Source organism: Pygocentrus nattereri, chromosome 9, assembly GCF_015220715.1.
Source record: "Pygocentrus nattereri isolate fPygNat1 chromosome 9, fPygNat1.pri, whole genome shotgun sequence".
Taxonomy (NCBI): Eukaryota; Metazoa; Chordata; class Actinopteri; order Characiformes; family Serrasalmidae; genus Pygocentrus; species Pygocentrus nattereri.
Window position 1 is genome coordinate 29809752 of NC_051219.1, and position 13656 is coordinate 29823407.

At 38.5% G+C, this 13656-nt stretch overlaps 1 protein-coding gene across 2 annotated transcripts; it reads right to left on the minus strand.

Annotated features, from left to right (window-relative positions):
* Positions 1-1797: 1797 nt before the first annotated feature.
* slc39a5 (solute carrier family 39 member 5) lies at positions 1798-12634 on the minus strand. Of its 2 annotated transcripts, XM_017706025.2 has the most exons (14): positions 12200-12634; positions 12082-12120; positions 11644-11776; positions 10927-11065; positions 9975-10198; positions 9168-9345; positions 7820-7997; positions 6986-7155; positions 6005-6124; positions 5842-5899; positions 5618-5770; positions 5371-5451; positions 4090-4280; positions 1798-3072 (listed from the first exon to the last, which is right to left on the minus strand). In XM_017706025.2, exons 3-14 carry the CDS (start codon positions 11664-11666, stop codon positions 2923-2925), a joined length of 1665 nt encoding a protein of 554 aa, XP_017561514.1. In that variant the 5' UTR covers positions 11667-11776; positions 12082-12120; positions 12200-12634; the 3' UTR covers positions 1798-2922. The 2 variants fall into 2 exon arrangements, with proteins under 2 accessions (XP_017561514.1, XP_017561490.1); XM_017706001.2 differs by having other exon boundaries at positions 11644-12634.
* Between the last annotated feature and the right edge of the window lie 1022 nt (positions 12635-13656).

Below are 13656 nucleotides of genomic sequence, written 5' to 3' on the forward strand. Positions count from 1 at the left end.
TGTTCAATTAGCATTATCTACCGCCCATTTCTCACATTGACAAGAGGAACTGTTACTTTCTTTTTTTTTTTTTTAGTCCCAAATTCATCAGTCTCCTCGCAGCCTCAACCCCAATGAACAGCCTCGCCCTTTCTCACCCCCCCTGCCCCCCCCCCCCCCCCCCCCCCCCCCCCCCCCCTCAAGCCATTCGTTTTTGTGTGACAATGCAATCCTGAAAGCACTTTGCCTTGTTAATTCATAGTAGAAGCTTGTAAATGGTTGTTACTAACAGATGTCAAAATCTGTACATGTATTTAAGTAAGAAGGAACATTTTATCTTTGTTTTGAATTTGGCATTATACAAGCCTGGTCTCTCTGACTTTAAAATACGAAGAAAAAAAAACAAAACCCATACATTTGCGTTTGTCAGTTTCATAATATGCTGCAGCCAGTAGGTCTTGTCATTCAGTATTGTGGCTTAGGATTGGTTATGTTTGAAATAAAGTGCTATTGCTACATAAAGTGTGTTGTACTGTCGTTTTTAGACTGGTATTCACTTAAACTTCTCTCTTGATGCGTTCTTTGAAAACTGAAACTAGGTGTGGCTAGAAAATAAGTGGGAGGTACTGAAAATGAGTCCATTTACATAACGCAACAGATTTCAATCTAACCAATAATTATTCTCACGTTGGCTTGGTGACCTATTTTGTTATGAAATTTGTTCCACATATTGGAAAGCAAAACACGACTGGTTGATTCACTGGTCACTTCGTTAATATACTGTTTAACATTTTGGGTCTTCTTTTAAGCTCTTGATGCTGTAACTAATAGGAGAGCCCACCTGCCTAAATCTACCTAGATACAACAGAGAAAATCAGGAATGATTTGGCCAATTTTTCCATTCAGTGGAAGAATTTAACCCTTTTCTTTCCCATCAAAACTTAATGAAATGGGAGTAGTACTGTAATGAGTTTAAATACAAGCATAATTCTTCATTTCTTCTTGAATGATTTCTCTCCATCTTATTTCCAATACATTCATAAACTGCTCAAAGGTTTCAGTGCATCTGCCCGAAACCTTTATTGTTCTCTATGCTTTAATGCAGGGGCACACAAACCTTTGGGGCCAAACTGCGATGTGTTTTGTAGTCAAAAGCCAGAATGAAAGAAAAAAAAGTTGGAAGGTTACAACTTAAGTGTCAAATGCATTTTATAACATTTACGCTATATTTTCATACTAAAATACAGGCCAAATCAAATGTTCATGCAAGCCAACGTTGGGCAGTCTGTTTTTAACTATATAAACCCTTGTTAATTTCACACTGAACTTTCATATCTGTGCTAATATAAGCATGGAATTATGTTTGCTATTTGTAAGTGGAAATATAGTTATGTTCACACATTTCCTGTTCTTTTTGTAATAAGACAAACTTCTTGTCTCATCAAATGTTATGGTTTACTTTTGATGTTGTAAAAGACATTTAAACAGATCGTAGCAGATTATGTTTACATAAAGATAACCCCAGTGTAAGACTAAAAGGATTTTGAAGACACAGATGATGAGCGGTTGGTCATTCTCTGAATGTGATTGTGTGGGCAAAAGTTTAAGTACACTGTAATATTTAAATATATGATTTTTGTGTACAGAACCTTTTTCTAACAGTGGGCAGCAACCACATCCGTAATTGTGTACATTTTAATGTCTATACAGGGACACCAAAAGGCAAATGCCATTATTCAATTAGCATTTTCATTTTGAGACAGAAATATGAGGGGGAAATTCACCTTCAAATATAAGAATACACATGTCACAGGATAATTCAAATGAAAATGTAATTTTTTTTTTTTAATATACAGAGTGACAGTTGAAGTATATAGGCAAATAGATTACACAGGAAAAAAATGGCAGGCAATCAAAATACTGAATCTCTAGTTTCTGGGAACCTGCTTAAATAATAACAAATAGAACTTATTCGGGATAATTTGATAAAGTTGATTTCTGGAACAAATTTACCTGAAAGCCCCTGATGGGAAAATCCCTTTAAATTTCAACTATAACTAGCCATTTGTAATTTCTAATTTTTTTTGTAATTTCTTGCATAAGTCACTGCTGATGTAATTACAGCGGTATGCAAGTAATGTAAGTTATGTAAGTTTTTCTAAGTGAAAATAAATAAGCAAATTCTCTCTCAAAAAAAAAAAAAAAACTTCTTTAATGCACAATCATTGTTTATTAGCTGATTTCAACATAATGGGGGAGAGGAGGGGGTTAATTAAATGTGGCCTGTGCAAAAGTTTCAATATATTTGGCAACAATATGATAAAATCAATAAAATTATGAACATCATGAACTTGAACAGAAAAATGCCATATTTAAGTGTTCCCTGTACATAATGTGTCTCAGAAAATCCAAAAAATGCCATTTCACTGGGGGTGCCCAAACTTTTGCATGCAAAAAATCCTTATAACAGTACATTTTGTTGGTTGACATAAGGCCCATCAAACTATGCATAGTTTAAAAAATTACATATTTATAACAATATTCAATCTGTTCATGTAAACCATGAAGTATATACAGTGATAAAGTGGATGTTTGAAACTACCAGTCATGAGGTTTTATATGGTGATTGTCATCACATAATTATGAATAAATCAACCCTAACTTAACAGTGGTCCTACATGGGTACATGATTAGATGTTTAAAAATGCAAGATTAGATCCTTAAAATTTGATCTTATAGAATTACACTTAAGCAGTGAAACTTATGCGGTTTTCACAGAACGTTCTTATCAAAACTGCTTGCGGTCAGACGAGCTCTCGATGAAGCAGCTTGTAGCAGCCTTGCTTTATAGTGACAGTGTCCATTTGGAATATTCTTAAAGTTATTCTTGGAAGGTGTGGGTGCCACTCCCTGTATAGTGTTCCAGTAATGCTGTTTATCATCTCATCTGTCCCCAATGCTCAGAGCAATGTCCTCCTCAAAGAGGGCAATGCATAGCATAATGATGCCCCCTACCAGCAGACCTGCACACTGCAGGAGGAAACGCCTGAGAGGGCCCATCGAACCACGTTCCCCATGCAGCATCTCTGGCATCTGTACACAAAGGACAGCCGAAAAAGTCAGTCCATTTAATATTTGTATGAAATAGTATGATGCAAGCATATGATGTATAACAAGGTTCACTTGAATGTAAAAGAACAGTTCAGCAAAAATAAACACATTTAAAGTTTACAGTTTTCCACTAACCACAAATGTGGTCATTCAGCCAAGACATGTTTGGCAGTAAGTAATGGAAGCTTGTAATACATGGATTAACCCTTTAAATATGCATAGGGTTCTCTAAGTGTTCATGGCTCTATATAGAATCATTTTCTTTACTAAAGAACCCTTGAAGAACCATTTTTAAGAGTGCACAAGCACTTTGAGATGGGCAGGCTGTCGAATATCACATCTGTGTTCGCGTCTACATTAGTGGTACAAAAGTGGATTATTTATTGCAGTGAAGAGATTTCTAAGCTGTATTATATATTTGCGTGGTGCACTCTGGGTATTGTAGTGAGAGAACACTGCTGGATTAAACATGAAAAGGAAACAAAATGGTCAATTCTGTCAAACAGATGAGGCTCAGAAATTATACTGCACTACAGAATAATACTTAATAGAACAATTAGCATATTAAATGCTAGCTTTTGGCAGGAAAGACCCTTTATCTGATCTCAAACAGACTTGTTTATGTGGCTACTAACATTGTATGACAGTGATAAACATGGACATTGCATTGTCACAATGATTTAGGCTTGCAGTGCTAACTGGTTGGGTATAAATTTCTATTACTTGTTCGTGACATTAGCCTTGTAGCTCCTTTACTGAACTAAAGAATCACCCTTTGGACACCAAATGTTGTGGCTGATCACATTTTGTGTTAAATCAGATTTTTCAAACATAAGGGTTCACCATCTCTCTGCTAATCTTGACCACTGATCAATTTTTTAAAGCTTGTATATTTGCATAAAACTGCAGTTTTGTCTTCTAGGCTTGCTAGAACACACGTTTCCCCTTTCTTTGTGCCGTGAGGATCGTTATCCACAACAACGACCCTGCTGTTCTCACCACGTCTGCCAGAGCCACATAGAGGAAGACCCCAGCGGTGATGGTGAGGATCCAAGGTGAATGCTGAGCCCATTGATGACCCAGTACTGTTCCCCCCAGCACTCCTACGTAGCCCAGCAGAGCCGAGAGCACACTGAACACGGCTAGTCTGCGTACGGGCCAGCCTGCAGCCAGCAGCACCGCCAGGTCACCTGAACAGGGCAGAGGACAGGTTAATGCACAACTGTATCAGGGGCTACCATAAACAAAGTGCTAGAATTTGTTTGATATACACACCTCAAAATGATGGTTCTTCAAGGGTTTAGCAAAGAAAATGGTTCTACATAGAATATAAACACTGTTTTGCATGATTAAAGGGTTCTTTGAATTGGAAAGGGGGTTCTTTAAATTGATTGTTCTATTTAGAACTTTCCAGAAAAGTGTTCCATTATTACAAGCTTGAAGAACAACGCTTTTTGGTGCTATCTGGACCCCTTTACAGTACATTCTCCATCAATCTAAAGAGCCCTTTTACAATGCAAAGGACTGTTTTATCATGCAAAGGGTTCTTTGAGTGTTCATGGTTCTATATTGCACTATTTTCTTTAAAATTTTTCTTCAAAGAGCTCTTAAAGAACCATCTTTTTTAAAGAGTGTATGGTAATGCATTCTATATGCTTGACATTAAACGTCTATGAGGTCATTATAATTATACGAGGCTATGCATGTAATTCATGCTGAACACATTTCATGGCTGTCAGACTTTTAAGTGCTAGTCGGGGGAGGGGGGGGGGGGTTTGCCTCTTCTACACTAAATATAGTAGATCAGCCATGACGTTTGGCATCTGAAGATTGCTTCTTTAGTTTTCCCCTGTAGATACGAAGCTAACAAAGGAGGTTTTCCTTGCCCTAAAGACTATTGTGGCACTGCTGAAGGGTGCAAATAAGCAAGTTCATAACATATGTAGTGATGGTTATATTTCAGTTTTGACCAAAGTGTCCCTTTAATAATCTCAAATAGACTTGCTTATGTAGTTCTGACCCTGTATAATAAATTATGTATGAAAAAAAAGGTTTATTGCTTATCTAAATACAGTAGAAACAGTCGCTGTAATAGTAGTAGCGTTAATGCAGAAGCCTACATTTTCTGTGTACTTTTGACAAAACTTCAGAACAAAACATGACTGGATACTTTTGGTGAAAGTGTGAAATTGTGCTCATTTAATTTTTCAGAACTACCATTATACAGATACACACATCCTAAATAAGTGAGAGTCTATGCGTGAACCCTGTAAGTCATACCTAGCTCGTGAGGAAGCTCATGGCAGAAGACAGCAATAGTGGTGCTGAGTCCTCCAGTCAGGCTCTGAGAGAACGCAACACCTGGAAGAGAAACAGAAAAAAAAGATACATGTTAAAGACATATAGAAATGCTGGGAAGCCCAAAGAGATTTTTATGAGTCACAACAGCTCTTTAAAACAGAGAGGAAGGGGACACAGGTGGACATTTGGGAAAAGAGCTTATCTTAACTCACTCAGTACCACGCACCAATAGCCAATCCATCGGTCAGGTTGTGTATCCCATCTCCCATGACGACCATCCAGGCCACACTGCTGAGGCCTGACGATTCATGGGCAGGCGGAGCGTGAGAGTGACCATGACCAGACTCAGAGCTGACCGTATGATCAGGAGCAGAGGAACCTGCAGAAATGTGCAATAGAGTTTAGAATTTTCCATTATTTCTGTGTTGGTCCTCATCTCTTAGAACTTACCCTCCAGTGCCTCCAGCTCCTGAACCACTTTTGAATCCTGCTTCCTTTTCCTTGATTTCTGATTGGAAAGAAAAAAAAAACATTCTAAGAAAATATCATCTTCTTTACAAGTTCAGCTATTGAGTGAAAGAACATGCCATCTGAGCACTGGAGAGCATCTGACCTTGTAGTGTTGTCGGAGTCCCACCACACTCTCAAACACAAAGAGCAGGTACACTCCCCCCAGCACGGTCAGGCCTTTCAGGACAGCATCCTGGTTATCACTGTGTGGTCTAGAGCTGGCCTGAGAGACCACAGGTCTGAAGTCATTAACTCCACATGACTACATTCATACTTCTTTAGAATGAAATGATGGGGGCACATAAAAAGGACAGTTTGGTAACAAATATATAAAACCTTCCCCTTACTTCAGTGGCAAACCTTGATTATTGGTGTAGGCCTTTAGTTTGCCATTAGTGAAAAATAAGGACAAAACACCTCTCCAACAATGTCAATTTCTATCCCCTTTGGGATTGTAATAGTAAGTTAGCACTAAGCTAACAGCAATCATATGGATGATTTTGTGGCTGTTATAGGTTAATGACAGACAGTTGTAGCTTGTAAAAAAGACATTTCATGTTTTGAACTCTCTTTCAATTCAGCTCATTAACAGAAGATGGGGTTACCAATGAGCTCACTTAGCCATTTCTACCTAATTCTTAAGACTTTTATATCCAACTAAAATGAATAATGAAATCAGACTATTACTACAATACGTGCAGTGTTTTAATACAACAAGCATGATGTTCATATTAAATGAAAAATCACTTGCCTCGAACTTTGTTGACCATGTATATAAATACTATTTTTGTACTTAAACACCTTCATAGGTGAGTTATTTTTGAATTTTATTTAGATTTACAAAAATCAGCTTAATTCAAGTCAAATGCAACAATTTAGGCATGCAGTTTTTTAGCATGCTAACTGGTATATTCATAAGTTATCATTACTTGTTAGCTACATGAGCCTTGTAGCTCCAGTGCATAACTAAAGAAGCAAACTTCAGACACCAAACATGGTTTGGCTGATTACATTTGGGATAAGAGGGAAAATGTATAAATCAACACACCATTATGCCGTCAGAAAATTCTGGTCACTCACTTACGTGGGGCAGTAGGTGCAGCAGGGCATCTCCACACAGAGTGCCCACTGCCATGGCAGCCATCGGGCAGAGGAAGGTGTGGAGGTTGGAAGGTGGAATCAGAGGAGCCAGTCCCAGGGCCAGCAAGGAAGGCAGGCTGATCACAAATAGAGCCAAGGAGGCCCAACCTAGAGCTGTTATGAAACGTAGAGTATATTTTATATCTTAAAACTCCTTTAACACATCAGAATGAGATTTAGTATCTAGGGTGAGACTGACTGCCTATCTAATGCACTCATTTTTCCGAAAACTAAATAAAATATTTTAATTACAGACATACTTTAACTTACATGAAAGTGATCTTCAGATTTGGTCCCATTGAAATTTCTCATTCATACTTTGACTATAATTATTACTTTACTTTAAAGGGCACATGTTCTGCTATTTTCTTGTTTTGTTTCTAAAGACCTTCTAAAGACCACTTGTGTGATTTTATGCACCAAATCTATATCTATAGACTACCTGAAGAAACAACACTCTGGCTGTGGAGTGCGCAATCATATGTAAATGTATTCATGATTGTGACGTCACAACCATATTGAATTCAAAAGGGATTATTTTTGCTCTTATTTTTATAAATGGACTGTTTGGACCTGCAAGTGTATGGGATGCGCTGACAAGAGATTTGTTGTTATTTGTTATAAAAAACACAAAAAAAATTGAATACAAAAAATGCTTTTCATTCAGACTGTCATCAACTAACAGCTGTAAACTTTAGCATATAACCTGAGCATATCACCAGACTCCAGACACCAGCCAGTAGCAATGTATAACAGCTACTATACATTAGCTATTCACCTTTGAGGAAAGCCACACTATTTTTGACTTCTTCCAAGTCAGACTCTGTGTGGCGGAGGCACACGCCACTGTCTATCTGGTAGAGTAGTGCGGGGCACAGGAAGGTGAAATGTGCTGGGGTGATGTGGGACGCCTGACCCAGACCAAAGTTCCACAACAGCTGGGTGACATTCAGACACTGTGGAGAGAGGGAGTGAAGAAGGCATCAGTGGCTACTCTGGTAGGGAAATGATCACATCCTGATTTACTCAAGAAAATGTGATTATACTGGAAATTCTAAAACTGCATTGACTGTTTTGCAAAAATCTAATTTACAGTCTCTCTTACATCCAAATATAGTGAATCAACCAAGCAAAGTTTGCTTCTGTAGTTTTGCACTAGAGCTAGAAGGCTAACAGTTCAAAATGGAAAGTTAGGTACAACAGTTAGCATCGTGTTAACTGTGTAGCTAAATCATCAAAACCTTTCCTCCATGAATAAATTCAAAATGGACTGCTCTTTCTGTATGGCTTGTTTGGAGTGAACAACACGTCTTGAAACCCTATGGTGATGTGGGAATGTGGGTCCTATGTCCATTGTTTTATGTACTTATCTGCTGATGCTTTTCGTTGACTGCATTTCGTTGCTTTGTACCTGTGACATACGCAATGACAATAAAGTTGAATTCTATTCTATTCTATGTTGATACTGATATGCAGCACACTCATTTATGAACGTAGAAACTGAGACACCTGGATTAGCATTACAGAGTTTTTAGAAGGTTATGGGTGCATTATGAATAAAATGCAAGCATTTCAGAGTAGCAGAACCAGCGAAGAAATGTTTGCTTCTTTAGTTCTGCACTGGAGCTATGAGGCTAATGCAGCCAATAGAAAGTTATGTACAACAATTAGCATTGTGCTAACTGCATGCATAAATCATCACAAACTTGCCTCAAACAGTGTTGTTTGTTCGGTAATCTCAAACTGACTCGCTTGCGATTTCTGATACAATATGACATAGAAATTGACAGGTGTTCAGCTATATGACATATTTTTGTTCATTTTTAGAGATTTAGGGAAAGTATGCAATGATTAAGGCAGTCCTTATTAGCAGCTATAAGCATCTCTTAGGCCAACTAACTAGCTACATTAGCCCTGTAGCCTCTTCAGATTCTAAATACGTCTTGGCTGATAAGGTCTAGAGTGAATTATTGCTTATTTGAGTAAATGTATAAACAATCCCAATTTGCATGTGACTCACTCTGACACCTTATGGTGATAAAGGATCTTTGATCACCTGATATCTGAGACGTATCAGGCATGAACTTTGATCATGTAGTATAGTCGGTTTGGCAGTTAGCACTCACGTTGTCATGGATGTGTTTCTTTGTTATGTGACTCGACAGCAGTGACAGGCCGTCCTGGAGTCTTTCTTCTGTGCCAGGGGAAGCTGTGGGATGTGAGTGATCAGCAGCTCTGCTGACCACAGTGGTTTCAGCACTGGACATTGTTTCTTTTGGTCTAAATGTCTCTTGTTGACTCAGTCTGTGTGAGGGAAATGAGAAAAACATTTGAACATTTGAATTGAACCATCTGCAGTGAATAACAATAAATAGAAGCTATTAGCCACCAATTAGCCTGATGTCACTAACCTAATAGTATACAGTTGTTATATGATTTTATCCATGGTTAAAGGGGCATTCAGGCCAAAATGAAATGAATGCCTACTTGCTTCCTACAGTGGTGCTGCAGTAATCTCTAGAGTGAGAGTTTCTGGTGTTAATTATCACAAAATCCCCTTTTCATGATGTATGTTGAGGAGGGACATTTAAAAAACTACAAGCATGGTATTTTTGAGGGTGGGCCTCTACATTAGTAGATTTATTTATTGCCGTGGGGGGTTTTCTATTGACTGAATTACATATTTACTTAATGCATGCTGGGTGACGTAGTGAGAGATCACTGATGGATTAAAAAAGATATATCTCAAAACAGAAGTATCTAGAAGACATTACTGGCATAATGCTAACGGTGGCTACAGAGTTTCATTCATTGTTAGCATACAATTAGAACTCTATACAGTAATAAATAGAGCAGAAATTGTATACTCATGTAGGCAGTACATAAAATACAGTTGGAACTGGAAACCTGTACACCTACAATCTGTCTCTTACTTGTTTAATGGTGCTGTGCTTGAGGCCTGATGAGGATGATGGTCTACATAGGAGTGTGGATGAGAATGAGAAGGATTTGGAGATGAATTCTTGACAACTCCATGTCTGATATTCAGCACGCTGACCTCGCCGAGTCCCAGACTGCCCAGCAGCTTCTGTAGACCCTCATACGTCAAAGTCCCGTTGCTGCCGTACTCCAAGAAAAGTCGCTGCAGGTAGTAGCCCTTGCAAAGAAGACATGTGCACACACTAGAAAACAAGTGCAACACTAGCACTTTCAAGGACAATAAGAATGTGCTCACGGCCTCTTTACGACAGGTCGATTGGGTCATTCACTAAAGCTGTGGGACTATGTTTAGACGGAAACTCTAAACTTATTTCACCACATGCTAAAGGTAACCTTATGGATTTGGAGGAATTGCATCACAGCGCAAATAACCAGTCCCAAGGGCTATGGATAAGAAATGAAAAGCTAAATTCTGATATAATATGAAAAAAAGGGAGGACAAAATATTCTCTCATCAGCTTTAATCTCTTATATTGTCGCTGTCCAATGAAAGACAAGTATCTCCAAAATATTAACTTTACAGGAGAAGGTAAAAACACCCGTACCTTTCAACGTAAGTCAATGTAAAGAGATTTTGTTCCAAGTGATTTTAAAGCATTTCTATTGGTCCATTCATCATGTGTTAAAATAATGTAGAAAACTAGAAATCAACAAAAATGGAGATACATGGATTTCATTACACAGTGATGATATATATAGTAATGATAGCCATGCTTATCTTTGTTGATTTACTTATTTTACTATTTCTTAAGGTCATTTCATTTTTTGAAAGCAAAATCCCATTAACACATCAGAACTATTGAAAAAATGCCACTAAAAAAGTAAAACATAAATAAACAAATAAATGCATTCATACAGTTTGATCTGCAGTCTCAATGTGCTTACCTGCTCTTCAAAGGCCTCATCTAAGTGCTCTTGTGTAGATGCATCTTGGTCATAGGAACGAGAAACTGAGCTGTGTTTGGATAAAACCACCACAAAACTCAAGCAAAGGTGAAGCACGATCTTGAAGCTCAGGTACGTCCTGAAGGCAGGCAGCAGAGAACTACAAATTAGCATATTTGCCTCTGAAGCTGTTTTATTAGACAAAAATAAGTTATGAGTGATCTATCTTCTTCGAAAGTCATGCACAATCTTGAAGTCCAGGTACATCTTAAAGGCACGCTGCAAATTTCATAATTGCTGAACATGTAAATCTACTGTTTCAAGCCAGATTGAACTGGAAGTTAGTATCTAGACAACAGGAAGTAGAACCAACTCTCAGCTGTCCAAATATCTGAACAGTTGTGATAATTTCCTGCCACACTGTTGAACTAACATGTAATGAAACTCTGTGATTGAAGTCCAAGAAATGGATTTTGTATGATAAATGCAACAGAACTTTAGATAAAATCTATACATTCTGTTATTAATCAGACCCACATGACCAAAACACTGAATTTGGTATAAATTAGCTTCGTGTTTCAGCAATACTCAGAGAACACAGAGAACATATGGACCAAAGGAAACTTCGCATTTCAGCAATGAACATGAATGGATTAAGATAACATCTGCGAACAGTCTTTCTTTACTCATTAGACACTTAATATAGAGATAACTTACCTGTGATTCGGCTCCTCCATCATTTGAGGAAACAAAACCGCGTAAAATGTCTGGCTGTCACATGCTGCCCATTCCTTTATGCTCCCGGATGGGCAGCACAGCACTGAATGATCAGCACGGCACTGAAGAGGCTCTAGTTAATATTTACACAGTGTTCAAGTCAGTCACCGGGGTCAAGCAGGAGCAACACGTTAATCAGCTGTTTATTTTGTTATCTTCTCAAGAGACTCGCAGGAGTAGGCCAATCAGCAGGCAGCCGTGAGAATGATCGTGCACAGCTATTTAGTTAGGGGTCTGAAAGTAGGCCACTGCCGCCACCTCAGTCTTTTACCATGATTATGATTAGCAGCGATTTCCCTGATCTGATACACTTATGATTAGGTGATGAGTTGATAATTAACTGATGAACTGGATAAGGGGTGTTGAGGAGGGACTCACCAAACTTTTCTGACCTCTGACCTTCCAGAACCTTAGTTTCTGAGATGAAACAGACGTGATGAATACTTTAGTCTACTTGTTACTGTACTTAAATATTACTGACATAATTATATCTTACCCAACAGGGGGGGGCTTTTTTCACTCCTTACATTTGCATTTAGACCATCAAAGTCTCAAAAGGTCAGTTAGGTGGCTGCTCGTTCTGAGCTTCTTTCAAACCCATATCACTGTAGAATGAAACCGCCCATCAATATGCTAATACATCTTTGCACAAAGACCAATCAGAGTGGATGGATTTGTTTAAGACTAGCCCGACCAACATGGTGGAGAAGAACTTTTCAGATGCAAGTTTAAATGCATTCATTCATATAACTAAACAGCGCTGTGCGTTTAATCTAGCCTGACTGCTATAGATAAGCAAATGAGCTCATTTAAAGAAACAAGGATGCCGACTATGGCACAAATAGAGCCTGTGGGTACGTCACCTGAGTCTGTCCTAACCTGACGCTTTAAAACCCAGTAGGGTTAAAGGGCCCGTATCACGGAAAAACACATTTCTTTAGCTTTTTTAGTAAAGGAGTCTGAAGTAAAGTAATGCGTAAGCAGTATGAAAGTTTCAAAACATATTATTCACTACTATTCCTGGGTGGTATCTAAAAATAAGTAACACGATATCTTCCAGTTAAAAAAAAAACGTGATTATCGATAATATCACCCCCCCCCCCCTCCCCCCTAAATACATCCGGACCTTCTTTCTATTCTGTTTTAGTCTTTACGCTTTGATTACATTTACCGTTTAATTAAAACCTTTAATAAAACTCACATTAAATAATGATACTGAGTAGCTTAACATCATTTGAGAACCTCTTTATCAGTTATTATAATAAATGTTACTGTAACCACGTGCGTTCACAAGCTTCTTCTGCTGCAGATTCCCGGCGACGTGCCTACTAACAGCGCTCCCTGCTGGAGAAAGTTCAGACCGCAAGTGATTTCCAAAGCCACGTCTTCGCGCTTTGAACAAAAAAAAAAACAAAGGGCATTTTTATAAGTCAGCTAAACACGGGGTCACTTAACATGTACAGACAATACTGCACACCGGCCGCAGACCAGATCAGAGGGATTTTCTCTTCAGGTTAGAGTTAATATAGCCTGCTCTGCGCCAACTTTCAGTCATTTTAGCTCTCTCTCTCTCTCTCTCTCTCTCTCTCTCTCTCTCTCTCTCTCTCTCTCTCTCTCTCTCCAGTGTCACAAGAACCAGCTCAATCACACACCACGGCAGATTAGCCCCGCCCCGCCCCGCCCATTCACGCTGAAGTTATAAAGAGTGTTGAAGCCTGAATTACTTGTTGAATTATTGACGGTCTTAAAGGCACAGTAAGAAAACAGCCTGCTTGATACTTAAGTGATAAAGAGTGGTTTACGGAGAGGTTTCTAGTGCATAAATCCACATGTATGCCGTACGTGGAGACATATCTGAAAAATGCAATAGAAACCATTTCGTGTTTCTGTTGGTTTTAAAGGTTTTTGTAACGTGCCTTGGCTTTTTAAATAGGTTGATATTACAGTATCTTA